We start from the raw sequence: 16,288 nt of genomic DNA on the forward strand, positions 1-16,288 counted from the left end.
GGGACTGAGGATAGCAGCACATTTGTATCACATATGCACAGAAATGAGTGTCTGTATTTCATGTTTCAGGAGCTGACCGGGAAGCTTCCTAAAGAATATCCTCTAGACCCAGGAGAGGAGCCGCCTACTGTACGGCGCAAAATCGGCACGGCCTTCAAACTGGATGAACAGAAGATCCTGCCGAAAGGAGAGGTGAGATAAACCATGACCTCTGATCTCTGTGTGTGTGTGTGAGAGAGAGAGAGAGAGAGAGAAAGAGTGAGAGAGAGAGAGAGAGAGAGAGAGAGAGAGAGAAATAAAATGTAGCTATAATTTTATAGACTGTAAGATAAAACCTCAGGGTCTAATAAGAGCAGCTTGCTTCACTTTGAAACAATAGTAGATGGTCGAGAGAAAGAGAGAGAGAGAGAAAGAGAGAGAGAGAGATAGTTGTGAAACACTCAGTTACCCTAGCTGTGTTGTCACACAGAGTGTGTATTTTGGATGAGATTTAGAGGGTGATATAAAGGATTGTGTGTTTTTTGGCCTGCATGGCTGCCTTTTATGTGGTTTTGAATGTGCTAATGTGTGTTCTTACCTGCTTGTGTGTGTGTGTGTGTGTGTGTGTGTGTGTGTGTGTGTGTGTGTGTGTGTGTTTAAGGAGGAAGAGTTGGAGCGCTTGGAACGGGAGTTTGCTATCCAGTCTCAGATCACGGAGGCAGCGCGGCGTTTAGCCTGTGATCCTCATGTGAGCAGTAAAAAGCTGAAGAAGCAGAGAAAGACATCGTACCTGAACGCACTAAAGAAGCTACAGGATATCGAGAACGGCATCAACGAGTACCGCATCCGCTCGGGCAAGAAACCCACGCAACGAGCCTCACTCATCATTGAGGGTGTGGACACACGCACGCACACACACACACACACACACAAACACATGAATTTGGACACCTCCCTTAAAAAAGTAACTTAAAATATTGCCAAAATGACTTTTCAACTTGAAATTTCATACTATGTAACATATAAAATGAAAACACAATTATCATTACGTTTAAGTAGCTTAGACCTTGTATGTACTGTGAAAGATTAATCTCTGATCACATTCTCTACATCTCATTCATAAACATCTGAATTCCTCAGAGTGCATCGTTCATAGCTACATTTTTCAGTAGTAAGGGATATTCAGTCAGTTGTACATTTTCTGCCCTCTAGTGGGAACGCTCACATAATCCGACTGCCTTCACACATGTTTCTTTATAAACTAGGGCTAATTTACTTATAAGAATTTTAAGAATCTAAACAGCTGGTCTGGGTGACATATATCGTTTTCTGAAAACGAAGAGAAGAGAAGTGAACAGAAGAACACCTGGGGTAATTACATTGTTAGTGGCAACTAGGCTGTGTGTGCGCACACATGTGTGTGTGTAAGATGGATATGCTGGAGCGGAGGTGTTGTTGCTCTCTGAGCTCTTTTCTGTAATTATGAAGCTTCATTAAATGGGTGTCCCCCTGTGAAATATCTGCCCTGCTGAGAGCAAGAGGAAGTGCAGTCACTATAAAACAGCGTGTGTATGCCCTCCGCTAGGGTCAGGGCGGAGTGTGAAATTAATTTAATCCATACACACACATAAATAAGAGCACTCTCCTCCAGCCTAGTTGGATAAAGATGTGTGAGCCTAATCATTAGCAGCCTGACTGAAGTGTGTGTGTGTGTGTGTGTGTGTGTGTGTGTATGGGAATGTCTTTAGTGATGCCAAGTGTGTGTTTTTCTGTCTCTTTTCTGCAGAGGCGAATATCGGCTCAGAGGACAGCTCTCTGTCTGATGCTCTGGTGCTAGATGATGGTGAGTTTCTCTCGCTCTCTCTCTCTTTCTCTCTCTCTCCCTGTCCGTCTCTCTCTCTCTCACAGACACGCACACATACACACATATCCCATGGAAGTGTAAGCAGGCTAATAAACTCTATGTTGCCATTCCAACAGTGCAGTCTTGACTTCAGGATGCTGCTTTTTTCCAGGTGTCTGTCTTCTGATGGGACGTTTCCATAGTAACAATACTGTACATATTAAATTATACTTTACAAACACAAAATTATCTACACCTCTGTCATACAGTCTATTACAAAACCATCAGCCTCTAACAGGGCTGTCAAAACCAGTTAAAATGACATTCAGATATTAATAACGTAAAGGATGTAGTATTGCTCTACAATTCAATATTAATGAGCCTTTAATAACACACAGCCTGAGACAGAGTGAGCATTAGATATAGTATACCATGTATTTTATTTACATAACCGCTTTAGGGGTCTACTAAAATTCATTCCTGTTTTATTTGTATATTGCTTTTAACAATGGATATTGTCTCAAAAATTATAATAACCTAATTTACATTTTCCCTAATGAGAAATCCTGAGGCAACAAGTTACCAGGTTAGAAGGACATTAATAGAGAAAGAATAATCTGAAACTCCACACCACAGATGAGAGAAGTTGCTCAGAAATTTTGGAAACTCAGCAAAAGAGGGAAAGAGTTCACTCCAACTGACGAAAACTGAACACTGAACTTTTTTAGTACATTTCAGCACAAAAAAAACGCACATCTTGATATCACGTAACTCAGAGAAGCATGATGGTGGTTGCATCACGTTAAGAGTTACCCTTAGGAGTGTCTCTACTTAATCTCCTCCTTACCCAGACTTTTAAATTAAACCTGTTGCAGTTCCATGTGTAAAAGTTCAGGGGTGAACTGAAGTGAATACTTACTCAAGGCACTGCTGAAGTAAAGCATGCCTCTATATCTTAATTACTGCTTTAATATTTCTATTTTCTGAATTTTTTTTCCAGATGACCCCCAGGTTGCAGGGACGCCCACATTTTCTCCGGTTTCCTCCCCGCACAAAGGCCTTCCTCCCCGGCCTCCGTTGCACAGCAGGCCTCCTCCTCCTCAGTCTCTGGAGGGTCTCAGGCACCTGCACTATCAGCGCAGTGACTATGACAAATCTCCCATCAAACCTCGCATGTGGAGCGAGAGCTCACTTGACGAGCCCTATGAGAGGGTGAAGAAACGCTCCTCCCATTCCAGGTGTGCACCAATCAGACATCTAGTAACCGTAATCATGGTTACCACTGACATGATAGCACAACAGTATTGCATATTGCTATATATGCTTTATGTCATCAGTACAAATCAATTTTCTTTAATTATCCATAATTGAACAACATGACTTCATTGAGATTTTTTCATATTTATTGAAATAAATACCACATAATGTTGCACAGCTCATATAGATTGGGCAAAGTGATGGGAAATGTCAATATTCATTGATTTATTAAGTAAAGCCTTTAGTGTCCCTGTTGCTATGGAAACATTGGCATTAAATTCTTTCATTTTCAGAATCTATATAAAAGAATCATGAGATTATTTAAAAATGTTTTTGTGTTGTAGATTTAAATGTTGTTAAGTATTCATGTTTTTTTTTTTCTTCTTGTACTCTTACACTCTGTATGGGTGTAGCAGTCACAGGCGGTTCCCCAGCACAGGCAGCTGTGAGACTGGAGGGAGTAACTCTTTACAGAACAGTCCAGTGCGCACACTGCCTCATTGGAACAGCCAGTCCAGCATGCCCTCTACTCCTGACCTGAGGACCAGGAGCTACGTCCATTCTGCCAGGTATATACACACAACCACACACATATTTGCTAAATGACACTGTTGTTTGGTGATCTTCTAATATTTGAACTTCTTTCTCTCAGCCTGTCTCAGCCTTTCCGTGGGCGGAGCTCCAGCCTGGAGTCTCAGGGGAAGCTGCTGAACCTAGAGACAGGACCCGAGGCAGAGCTTAGTCCAGACCTCTTCCTGTCAGGGCCACAGCGGGCAGGAAGCAGCGGCTCGGTAGTGCCAGATGACTGCTCATCGTGCACCAGCCACTCGAGTTCCGAGCACTGCTGCCCACCGGCAGGTGCCAACCCCAACTACCGCACCCTAGCTGAGGACTCACCTTCTAGAGCACGCCAACGTCAGCGTCAGCGCCACAAATCAGCCGGCCACCTGGGTACCTCCAGCTCAGGCAGCATGCCCAATCTGGCTGCACGTAATGGTGGGACACCGGGAACAGCCCACCAGGGTGTCTATCTAAACAGCCAGAGCCAGCCATCATCACAGTATCGCATTAAGGAGTATCCACTTTACCCCACAGGCAGCAGCCCGGGAGCTGTGGTGGTCCGCAGCCTGGAGAGTGACCAGGAAGGCCACTACAGCGTCAAAGCACAGTTTAAGACGTCCAACTCGTACACGGCTGGTGGACTTTACAAGGAGGGCTGGGGGTCAGCAGGGGAGGACGGTGAGGGAAGCAGTGCCAGTGGCAGTGCCAGGCTCACACCTTCCAGGTCTCAGATAGTGAGGACTCCATCTGTAGGTAGGGAGGGAGGAGGGAACAGAGCAGCTGTGTCTGAGGAGCTACGGTGCTGGTACCATCGTTCATCCGGATCGCTCAAAGAGCACGCACGTCTCACACACACCAGTTCGAACACAGGGAGAGTTGGCACACTCGTTAAGGGCTCACCGGGTAAGACATCCTGCCCTCTATATAGAGTAGTATGTTTTGTCTTCATTTTGCATGATGCTTTAGGATTATTGCATATTGTTCATGTTTATCATGAGAGCACTATTTATACACAATTAGCAATCACCATTAACTTAACCATAAACTTTATCGGTTTAGATTCTTTTCTAAATGAATCATTCATTTTTGTTTGTTTGTTTTTTTAACTTTTCTAGCAGTATTACATAGCTAGAATTAATTAGATGAAAAATCACAGAGAGGAAACGTATCCTGGTTCTTTTCGATTTGTTTTAAAAAACTATTTAGTCATAAATAAACTGCATTTATAGAAACAAGGGTCTTTTAGGCAAGGTACGTAATAGGCCTGTGATACATGATTATTAGTTTAATATAGGATTGAAGGAATAGTTTTTGGGTCCAATTTTCATTTAAGTAACATAAATATCAAAATTGGACCATGATTCAGTAATCTTTATGTTGGCCATAACATGACATATAATGTCTTGATCACCTTACACATTTCCTGTTTCACTCGTGCTCTTCATGTTGTCCTCTTCAGGTTAAGAGCATCTTGGTTAATACCTTCTTAGCAGTATGTTGAGGTTGACAATAGTGTTTATTAGTGTAAGTTTAGCTAAATGCATTCCTCTGTGTGAGGGAGGAAGGAGTGAGGTACTGTCAGGGTGGTCTGCACTCTGTGTGTGTGTTAAAGGGGGATAAATTATTGCCCTCTGGCTGACTCTAACACTTTGGGATTTAATTCTGAGATCTGTCATAGAGGAGTGTCAGTGACAGGCTTGCTTCATTTTCTGTTATATCTGTTATAAATCACAAGAACATGAGAGTATAGTATTGTGTGCTTCTGGGGGTGGTGTATGTAATAACTCTGTGTGTATCTGTGTGTGTGTAGCTGCCTCTCCACACAGCCAGAGAAGTGGAACTCCATGTAGTGAGTCAGCAGCAACGCCACCCTACAGCCCCCAGCACATCCTCAACTGGCAGAGCGGGTAAGATGTTTTTGATAATAATCTTTAGGATCTAGTTCTAAAATCTATACTTCATACGCCACAGTGGTGAGCTGTCATCGTATCAGTTATAACAAAGGTTAAGGAAGGTTACCTTAATGCTGTATTTATCGGACTTAACTCGTGCAGACTTAAAACCACCGTGAGCTCGGTGATGCATTTCTGCCAGATTATTCAGTGATTCGGACTTGACAATCAGTGTCACATAAATACCAAGTGTGCATGTTATAACAGAGGCTTTAGGTGGAATAAAAGAGGCTTTGGGTGTAATAACAGAGGCTTTAGGAATAATAACATACGCTTTTAGGTGTAATAACATGTAATAACAGAGGCTTTAGTTGTAATAATAGAGGCTTTTTATAACAGTTGGTTTAGGTGTAAGAACAGGCTTTATGTGTAATAACAGTTGGTTTAGATGTAATAACAAGCTTTATGTGTAATAACAGTTGGTTTAGATGTAATAACAAGCTTTATGTGTAGTAACAGTTGGTTTAGATGTAATAACAGGCTTTATGTGTAATAACAGTTGGTTTAGATGTAATAACAGGCTTTATGTGTAGTAACAGTTGGTTTAGATGTAATAACAGGCTTTATGTGTAGTAACAGTTGGTTTAGATGTAATAACAGGCTTTATGTGTAGTAACAGTTGGTTTAGATGTAATAACAGGCTTTATGTGTAATAACAGTTGGTTTAGGTGTAATAACAGGCTTTATGTGTAGTAACAGTTGGTTTAGATGTAATAACAGGCTTTATGTGTAATAACAGTTCGTTTAGGTGTAATAACAGGCTTTATGTGTAATAACAGTTGGTTTAGATGTAATAACAAAGAATTTAGGTGTAATAACAGTTGGTTTAGGTGTAATAACAGTTGGTTTAGGTGTAATAACAAAAGATATAGGTGTAATAACAGTTGGTTTACATTTAATAACAGAGGCTTTAATATGTTATAACATAGATTTTAGGTGTAATAACAGTTGTTTTAGGTATAATAGCAGGCTTTATGTGTAATAACAGTTGGTTTGGGTGTAAGAACTGTTGTTTTAGGTGTAATAACAAAGGATGTAAGTGTAATAACAGTTGTTTTACGGTTAATAACGGAGTCTTTCCGAACTCCTAGCTCAGTCTCACCTCCAAAATATAAAGCTTCATGTATTTAAAATAAAATCTCAGTTGTATGGGTTTCTTGTCCTTTATTTGTAAAATCTATTTCTCAAAAAGCGGATTCAGGTGTTTAGACTCTACAGCATGGACTGTGCCATAAAAAAAAGTGTGTAACAGCACATCCATGTCTTAACCCTGCTAAGCTTAAACACTGCTCTTCTGTCACTCGCTAACTTCAGTCACTGTTCACTGTTACAGCTGCTAACATCTCTCTCTCTCTCTCTCTCCCTCTCTCTCTCTCTCTCCCTCTCTCCCTCCTTGTATTCTCTCTAACCCACTTCTGCTCGGTTTGGCCTGGGTGTGTGTTCCTGTGTGTGTGTTTTGGTGTTTTCTTCGGGGCAGTGACACAGCTGAAAGCTCTCCTACTGAGGACCGCTCTCCCTCTCACCAAAGCACTGAGCAGTAGAGAGGTACTCTTTCTTTCCTCCCCTCTCTCTCTCTCTCTCTCTCTCTCTCTCTCTCTTTGTCTTTTTTGCCTCTATTGCATGAGACTCCGCCTCCTTTTTTTTTTCACGTTTCATGCTTCTTGTTTATTGATTGACTGCAGATGAGACGTTAACCGCATGAATTCACTCATGTATTGGAATGCGTCTTCCGTGAGCTGGAGTAACGTGGAACTCGGCTAATTAAACCTGACCACCAAGCGCTGTTTTATTCCTCGTTCCTAGTTGTTTCATCAAAAGATGGTGGTCGCAGCTTCTTTTTTTTTTACTTTTCCCTAAGGATGCCACGCTGGTGTAACATGGTCCATATAAGATATGATTTAACGTACTGGGAAGAGGTTTGGTGGTGAAATGCGGCTTGTAGGGACTAACAGAAAGATGCACTTTTATACTTCCAGCTTGTTAGTTAAGAGTTTGAATGAAAATTTGTTTTGAATGTTTTAGCTGCACTTTTTTGTCTTGCATTTTTATCTAGACAATCTGAATATACTTGAAACTTGCTGGTACTTGATGCATGGAATTATTTGCTATATGTGACTTTTATTTTGTCTTGAGATAACAGTTTTGTCATGATGAAGAAATATGACGTGTTTGTGCTTGTTCACAGATCATTCAGCGACAGCTGTTTCCTGAGCAGTCCCCTGTGCTCCGAGCTCGCCGACGTGCAGTGGTATGGACACGAGAAAGCCAAACCGGGAACTCTCGTCTAAATCCATCCCTCCATCTCTCTCCTGCTTCATCCCCTTCCTCCTGGAACAGTGTTCCCTGAGCGGATCTGTCCACAGGCTGGATATCAACACGTATTATAAACATACCTATGGCTGAAGCCAACACCCCTTCACCTTCTCTCTCTGTGTCCCTGTGCATATCCAGCAGTACAGTGGCTCTGGACTTGGGGATCACCGAGGTCTTACAGAACTGAACTAAACCAAACCTAAGTTGACCCTGTTGATTCTCACACTGCATATTGTATGAACTCTGAACTGTGACCCAGTTAGCTGCCAGCCAGTTGCTCCGTATGCACAAAACCCTTCATCCAGTCCCATCGCTGGAGTGATACACCAGGGGTGTGGCCTCTCTTCTCTTTTGGGTGTGTATGTGTGTGAGTGTGTGCTCAGTCTAGTGAATTGCCGCATGTATGCATACTCAGACACACACACGTCTGTGTGTAATTCTGTGTAGAAGATAAGGAGCACACACACTCCTGCAGAAAGTTACTGTTGGTCATTTTGTTTGTAACCTTTATGTGCACTGTTCTGTTGGAGTGAACGCGATGAATCACACACCCCAGTCTACCGAGTCAACCATAAAACCTGTTTCCCGCTTTATAACGTTCTGTAAAAATATGTGCGCAAATGAACGAGACCACAAGACCGCAAGATGGCAGAAACACCCTCGTGGATGTGAGTCATCCAAGAAAAGCAGCATCATTGGCGTTTCTAATTAAAAAATGGTCACGTTAGGAATTTTTGAATTATCCAGCATGTTCCAAAAGTGGGTGATTTTGGGAACACAGTAAAAGTCTAACCGCAAAGCGCTGCAATGACAACTGAAATCTGAAAATCTTTACGCCACTCTAAAATATATGGATACAATAAATAACACATATACAGATGACAAAAAACGGACGACAATTCAGACATCGGTACGTCCTTATTCTGGTTATAGCTAGTCGATGAGGTTTTAAGTCAGAATACTTTTCTGGATCTATTAAAGTTCTTCTTACAATTCAATATCTATACCTAGATGATAAAATAAACTATGTGGACCTCCAGCCTCAAACAATCAGTAATAAACTCAAAACTCCTCCTCATTAGTATTCAGGTAGTGAATGTGTATTAATTCCTGAATGTGTATAAATTCCGTTTGTTAGGTTAAGGCTTAGTCACATAAATTCATTAAGCAGTGTTACAAAGCTTTTTAAAGTTTTAAAGCCAGAATATCCAGAACAGGCCACAACGACATTGACTTCAAATCTAAAGAAGCACTAAACAACTTCAGATAAAAATAGCGTCATTGTGTTACACCAGTAGCATCTGTGTATACCAATATAGCAACAAATATGGGATTAGTTTTACGTTAATGAGTATAGACGATATCAGTGCTTTAAAATGATTTTCTCTTACTTCTGGCTGGTTTTATTTATCGATTCGGGCCTAACAGGAAATGGGACCCGTGTTTGTCCGGACGTTCCAACAATTCAGCAGTTTAATGAAGCAGAAACAGTTTGTGATCGTTGTCATTGCAGGGCTGTGTGTAGACTTGTAGGGACTCGTCAGGTCACATCAGATATTTTTTCAAAAGGTGATGATTTTGAAGCTTGTGGTCTCCATCGTTGTCTTTTTTTATTTTTTCATTTATTTCTATTTCATTTAAACGTCTCTATGAGTTATACAATAGCTGTAAAGTTTTGCAAATGCCATGTGGTGCCATATTTGATCTGATGTTTTATGGGAAACTCGTCCCTGAATGCTAGCCGGATGAGCTGTGTGTTAGTGCAACCTTTTGAGGAACGCTGAAGTACTGTATGTGCCACTCACACTCTCGGGCAGCTCCACCAGCCTGCTAGCCACGATGGTGCTCTGAGCCTCTACTGTACTGTACACCTATGAATAACAAATCCCATAAGCCCCCTGCTCTGAGCCTGCAAGTAATCCTCGTACCCTGGCATCTTCAACGTAGAGACCCTATTTTTTTTAAAAATGTTTTTCTGTACCACATACAGCTAGCACTCAACTGTTTGTACTCGGTTAGGGACTGGATGAAACTATAAGAGCACAATGTAACGGGGCACATGTCATACAGATCAGCCGCTGACCAACAAACTTCTCTCTAATTGATCTTTACCTCTGTGCCATTTCAAGAGACAGCCTAAGCATTCCAGTATACGAGCAGAATACACACATCTCGACCTCGGTTCTGAAAGCAGAAAAACCTCCACACTCCACATCTTAGGCTCTCAGGTGGAGAGGGAAAAACACAGGGTGTTTGTATTGTTTTATGCAGCGGGATTTTAACACGAAACGATGGTGCTCTTCTTCTCAAGCTGTCTCATGTGACGGGGAAACACGGCAAGCCATACACTAACAACCACGTCTACTCCACATTGCACGGTTCAACATCACACACCCGGAAATGGACACACAGAAGCAAAGGACATACGGAACTATTTAAAAGCACATTTTTTATTTAGGTATACATATTTCCATTACTACAGATTATGTGCATTATGTGCCATCAGAACCTTTATAATAGAGTCCAAACAGAACATCCTGCAATGTGAAATCAATTGCTGTTTGTGTGTTTCTTTTGGGGATTCGAATTTAACCTCTTACCCAAAAGCAGTGTGATGCTGCCTGTCTTACAGACCTGGATGGTGGCTCATAAGTGCAAAACATGTTAACAAATAAAAAAAAAAAAGCAACAGCAAATCAGAAAACAATAACAGAAGTTTTTTTAAAAAAAAGTAACAACATATTAGAAGATGCAACAAAACTAATATTGCAACAACAAATCAGGAAGTAATAAATTTTTTAAAAAAAATACGGTCGCCTCGTGGTTAAGGTGTTGGGCTACCAATCAGAAGGTTGTGAGTTCGAGTCCCGCTGCCACTGCTGGGTCCCTGAGCAAAGCCCTTAATGCTCAGTTGTATAAAAATGAGATAAAATGTACGTGGCTCTGGATAAGAGTGTCTGCTAAATGCTGGAAATGTAAAACAAATCAGAAAATGCAGCATAATCAAGAGACAGAAAACAGAACTAAGAGCAAGAATAAAATCATATCAGTGTTAAACACAAAGGGGAGGTTGGTATTGAGTATCACATGCTCTTTTATGATTGGACACGGCCTGCGACCCTCACAGGGAAACCAGATTGCAGTCTGTTCTTTAGTTGCTCTAGCAAAAATCTGGCATCCTTCTGTAGGGTTTTCTGCACTCGGCTAATTTTATTCATGTTGTGCAAAACTGAAGTTTCTAAAATATTTATATGAATATTATATTGCTAAAAAAAAGCAATAAGTAATAAAAGTAGGAGTAGATTAATTGTCTATTTCCTCTGATTGTAAACATGTAAACATCTCTAACTGTCTGCTTTCCACCTTTACCAGAATTGATGTATGCAGTAGCCAATCAGCAGCAAGTTTGTCTGTCCTTTGCTAAAGACCTCACTTCCTGTTTTGAGACCAAGGTGTTTTCTGATTTGCTGTTGCATTGTTTGTTTCGTTTATTTTGTTGTGTTTTCTGATTCATTTTGTTAACGTGTCTCACTGTAGGCCTGAGTTCAAACTCAAACGACGCTTCGGAGGCAAATTCAGTTCTTTGGTCTTAAAGTGAACCTACATCCGTAACTCTTTCAGATGAAGATGTCGTCTCATTCCCACAGTGCTGTGATTCAGGTGTCGTGTTTATCTCTTCAGTGAGAAATGAGAAAACCGTATCTTTTCTCCTCATGCCCTCCTTCCTACCTGTATTTAATAACAAGCCTAAACCTTTTATAATAAAAGACAAAACTAACACATTTATCAACATATATGGAAAAGCCTATGGAAACCTGTCTGGGTTATTTTACAAGAAGAACAAGAAGAAGAAGAAAAAAAAAACGAAATGTTCAAATGTTTTCATTTTTTTTTTTTATTCAAACAGTATTTGTTTTATTTCTATTTTACTTTTTCACTATGTCAGGACAAAGTAACCCTTTCAGGTGCTACAGGATGACCAGTTACTGCGTTGTTTCCTAGCTGTAGACTTTTCCTAACCGTTGTCAATAGTTTTAATACAAGTCGTGCAAAATGAAGGATGTTAGTCACTAAACCGTGTCGCTCACACCCTCATTCCTGACAATAGAGCATGTTTTCATCACTTTATGGAGTTCAAAAATCAAAAATAACCGCACACGTTATAACAATGTTGTAGAAAAACAGATGTGGAGTTGTTGGGAAGAATAACAATGAATTCCACAGTTAATTTATTCTTTTTCTATTAAGAATTTGTATAGTAACTTTACATTTTTCAAAAACTGTGTTGTTGGCAACCGAATCTGAATTTTCCAGATGAGAAATGTGGTGGTTCTTGAAATTATGAAAATAAATTATTGCTGAATGTTCTCTAAACTTAAGTGCGTCTTGTTTTTTTGGGTTCCAATTGTCCATAAAGAATAATAATCTATTCAATAACAAAAAATAAATCATTATTATGGTGCAAGTAGGTGAAGTGCAGAATGTTATGAATGCTTAATGTGTACCAGTCATTATTATTCATCAGAGAACAGCAAAAAGGGGGATGTCAGTGACTGCTCGTGCTCTTCACCCTCTTCTGCATGTTCCCCACGGTCGTATTGAAATGACTTTCTTCATGAATATTAATTTGGGATATTGTAAATTTGAATATATAATGAATTGGTGTCTTGTTCATGAGTGAGGGAAGGATGGAGCGGGAGATCGACAGGCGGATCGGTGTATCTTCTGCAGTGATGCGGTCGATATACCGGTCTGTTGTGGTGAAGAAAGAGCTGAGCTGCAAGGCAAAGCTCTCTATTTACCAGTCAATCTACGTTCCTACCCTCACCTATGGTAATGAGCTTTGGGTCATGACCGAAAGGACAAGATCCCGGATACAGGCGGCCGAAATGAGTTTCCTCCGTAGGGTGGCTGGGCGCTCCGTTAGAGATAGGGTGAGGAGCTCGGTCACTCGGGAGGAGCTCAGAGTAGAGCCGCTGTTCCTCCAAAATTGAGAGGAGTCAGCTAAGGTGGCTCGGGCATCTGTTCCGGATGCCTCCTGGACGCCTCCTTGGGGAGGTGTTCTGGGCATGTCCAGCCGGGAGGAGGCCCTTGGTATTCCCCCGGAAAAGCTGGAGGAAGTGTCTGGGGAGAGGGAAGTCTGGGCATCCCTGCTTAGACTGCTGCCCCCGCGACCCGGCCCGGGATAAGCGGTAGAAGATGGATGGATGGATGGATGGATGGATGAATGGATGAATGTTAAGAGAAGTTGGTGTCTGGATGCTTTGATCCTAATTGAAAATTTTCCAGTTGTTTTCCTTTGAGTAGTGTGTTATAATATTGAGCTTCTTTAACTAATTTGTGCAGCAGGTTTACACACCTCTCGGGCGACTCTAGTCGTTAGTGTAGTTAAGTCTTTGGGTCTGAATGTAAGAATCTGAGACAAACCGGGAAGAAATGCTGGAGTGTATGTAATAGCCGTATAGTCACAGTGTAAGTTCACTCACACTGAGCAAAAAAAGCAAGATGCGCTTCAAAAAATCTCCTAATGACCAGAAATTTAGTAAAACCAGAAGAAACAAAGTTAGAGGCAACCCACTGCAGGTCATAAACACACACACAGGCACGCACGCATGCATGCAAACACACACACACACTCACACACACACACATGTTCACATACTATGGACTTGCCAGTAAGCCTTCAATACAGGTCTTTGGACTCTAGCGGAAACCAGAGTACCCAGAGGTGAGTGGCACTAAGCCTCTGTGCCCAGCTGTTTTTTGTTTTTGTTGTTTTTATTGTGACGGGTGACAATGTGATCATGGTGTATTGGGGTAGTGGTGGCTCAAGTGGTTAAAGCTCCGAGTTGTTGATCCGAAGGTCTGGATTCAAGCCCCAGCACTGCCAAGCTACCACTGTTGGGCAATTAAGCAAGGTCCTTAACCGTCCCTGCTGATTCATTATAGCTGTCCCTGTGCTCTAACCCCAACCTCCTCAGTTCCTCGGGTATATCCAAAGAGAAGAATTCCACTGTGCTGTAATGTATATGTGGTGATAATAAAGGCTTCTATTCCCCAATTTCATCATTATGCTAATTAAACAACTACAATGTTTAGCAAATAAAAATAACTTTATACAAGTAGATTTATATCCCATCCTGCCACTGTGTAAATAAATTAAATTGAATCAAATTTTATGTGATTAGATAATACAATATATCATTAAAGGGATTTACTTTAAAGGGAAACAACCATTTCCAGCAGGAGAAGAGCCAAAATCCTACAATTCTCAGTAATTGATAACTTACACAAAACACACACACACAAACTAATAAAGTCCAGCTCTTCCTGAAGCGTTGCCGTAGCAACAGTCTAGGCTGCTGCAGAATGTTTTCTTTCGCCCTTTGACGGCAGCTGGAAGTTTTTCTCTCATGCAGTGAAAGTGTGCGTGTGTGTGTGTTCTCCCACATGCCGTGAGAACACTGTTCTAGAGTGTAATGAGGCTTTTTCAGGCACTGTGTGTATGTTTGTGTGTGTTTTCTCTGTTGCTGTGTGAGTGTTTTGTTGTAGCCTCTGGTCATTAGGAGTCTGGGCTTTCTCTCCGTCTCTCTGCTTCATCATGGCCAGAAGGAAGGTCAACACATCTGGACCTCTGTGAATAATTTACATGCATCCGGCTGGAAGAGTGAAGCTGATAGAAAATGTTTGATGACAAACAGACATAACTAAATACACTGACAAAGGAAGAATGTTCTTTCCTTAAAGGGATCTTTCCTTAAAGGATTAGCAGAATAATGACAGGAATTCGGTCTCTTCTCATTTGGTAAAACGAACTAAAAAGACAGGATGATCTGACCAAACATCCTGTTCAAAAGTTTACACCGCTCTAATGTATCGTATTAGAATCTTCAGAATCAGTGAATGTTTGCATTTTGTTTTCTTTTTTTTTGAAGAATAATGAGCTCAGGACAAACACGGGACTCATGAACAACTCTCACAAGCCACAGTGTTAAGAATCAAGTGTATGTAAACTGCTGGACTGGTTCATTTATGTAAATTCAGATAGTATTTTTTGTGGATTATGTAAACCTGTTTTATGTGAATAACTTATTCAGGGCAGAATTTTTATGATCCATCTTTCTATTATTATTATTATTAATATTTAAGATAGACTCTGCAGGGTGTAGGGCTGCATCAGTTCTCCTAATCCACCAGTCGTTCCGGCCGTGTTAGTGCTTAACTTCCGTTAAAGAGAAACTGAATGAAAGTCTTTCAATTCTTTCTGATCTTTACACTACATATTACAAGCAGCTGGGCATTTGAATCAGTGACTTTATATCGAAGCCCCATGTCTTAATCAGTCTCATGTCTTGTTCTTGTGAGATCTCAGATGTTGATCCAAATGATGCTTTTGATCACAGGGGCATTATCTGCACTTAAAGGTCTCTGCTTTCTGTCAAAAAGCAAATAAACGTCTTCAGAAATGCCAGCTTGAGTGGACGAGCCGACTCTGAGCCAATACGTCAATATAAAACACACGTATGAGGATCAATATATCCACAAGGTAGAAAAACAGTCTGAAAAACAATATAATATTAATCATATATTAAAAACAAATATAAATGCATACGCAATTGACAGACTGTATATTTATAATCACACCCTCCAGTGTCACCCGAATGAGGATGAGGTTCACTTTTGAGTTTGGTTCCTCTCTCAGTTTCTTCCTCTTCCTTCTAAAGGAGTTTTTCCTCACCTCAGACTTTTATTATATAACATTTTTTTATTATGTTACTTATGTTCTGTGAAGCTGCTTTGAGACAATGTCTATTGTTAAAAGCGCTATACAAATAAAATTTTGAATTGAAATACATATTTTACTCATTTACAACTTTTGCTTACAACATCAGAAGCTAGTTAACTATTTTTGACTCCATTCTTATTAGTTGTTTACAAATACAAAAGGGATAATTGAAAAATATTTTTAAAACAACAAAACATTTCATATGGAGTAAATTTAATGAATTTCACCGCTTGAAAGCTAAAAGTCATAACTTGTAAACTAATGAGAAATAAACGTAGAAAATGAAAAGTATGCATGTTTAAAGAATATATATATTTAATTTAAAAACATCTAAATATATTCCAGGGGGGCACGGTGGCTTAGTGGTTAGCACGTTCGCCTCACACCTCCAGGGTCGGGGTTCGATTCCCGCCTCCACCTTGTGTGTGTGGAGTTTGCATGTTCTCCCCGTGCCTCGGGGGTTTCCTCCGGGTACTCCGGTTTCCTCCCCCGGTCCAAAGACATGCATGGTAGGTTGATTGGCATCTCTGGAAAATTGTCCCTAGTGTGTGATTATGAGAGTGTGTGTGTGTGTGCCCTGTGATGGGTTGGCACTCC

The 16,288-nt window shown here is 40.8% G+C and overlaps 1 protein-coding gene across 9 annotated transcripts in view; it reads left to right on the forward strand.

Moving 5' to 3' along the window:
* The window catches only part of frmd4a (FERM domain containing 4A), an 89,442-nt gene extending 77,163 nt beyond the window's left edge, over positions 1-12,279 (forward strand). For 7 of the 9 annotated variants that reach the window (XM_060878237.1, XM_060878236.1, XM_060878235.1 and 4 more), the window contains 8 exons: positions 70-192; positions 641-872; positions 1,766-1,822; positions 2,823-3,060; positions 3,493-3,648; positions 3,732-4,543; positions 5,451-5,547; positions 7,778-12,279. In XM_060878237.1, the coding sequence (XP_060734220.1) occupies positions 70-192; positions 641-872; positions 1,766-1,822; positions 2,823-3,060; positions 3,493-3,648; positions 3,732-4,543; positions 5,451-5,547; positions 7,778-7,880 (1,818 nt within the window). In that variant the 3' untranslated portion in view covers positions 7,881-12,279. Of the gene's footprint in view, positions 1-69; positions 193-640; positions 873-1,765; positions 1,823-2,822; positions 3,061-3,492; positions 3,649-3,731; positions 4,544-5,450; positions 5,548-7,069; positions 7,138-7,777 lie in introns of all 9 variants that reach the window. The other 2 variants (XM_060878239.1, XM_060878238.1) reach the window with 1 other exon arrangement.
* Positions 12,280-16,288: the final 4,009 nt, after the last annotated feature.

The sequence above is a fragment of the Tachysurus vachellii genome, chromosome 9 (assembly GCF_030014155.1).
Source record: "Tachysurus vachellii isolate PV-2020 chromosome 9, HZAU_Pvac_v1, whole genome shotgun sequence".
In the NCBI taxonomy this organism is placed as follows: Eukaryota; Metazoa; Chordata; class Actinopteri; order Siluriformes; family Bagridae; genus Tachysurus; species Tachysurus vachellii.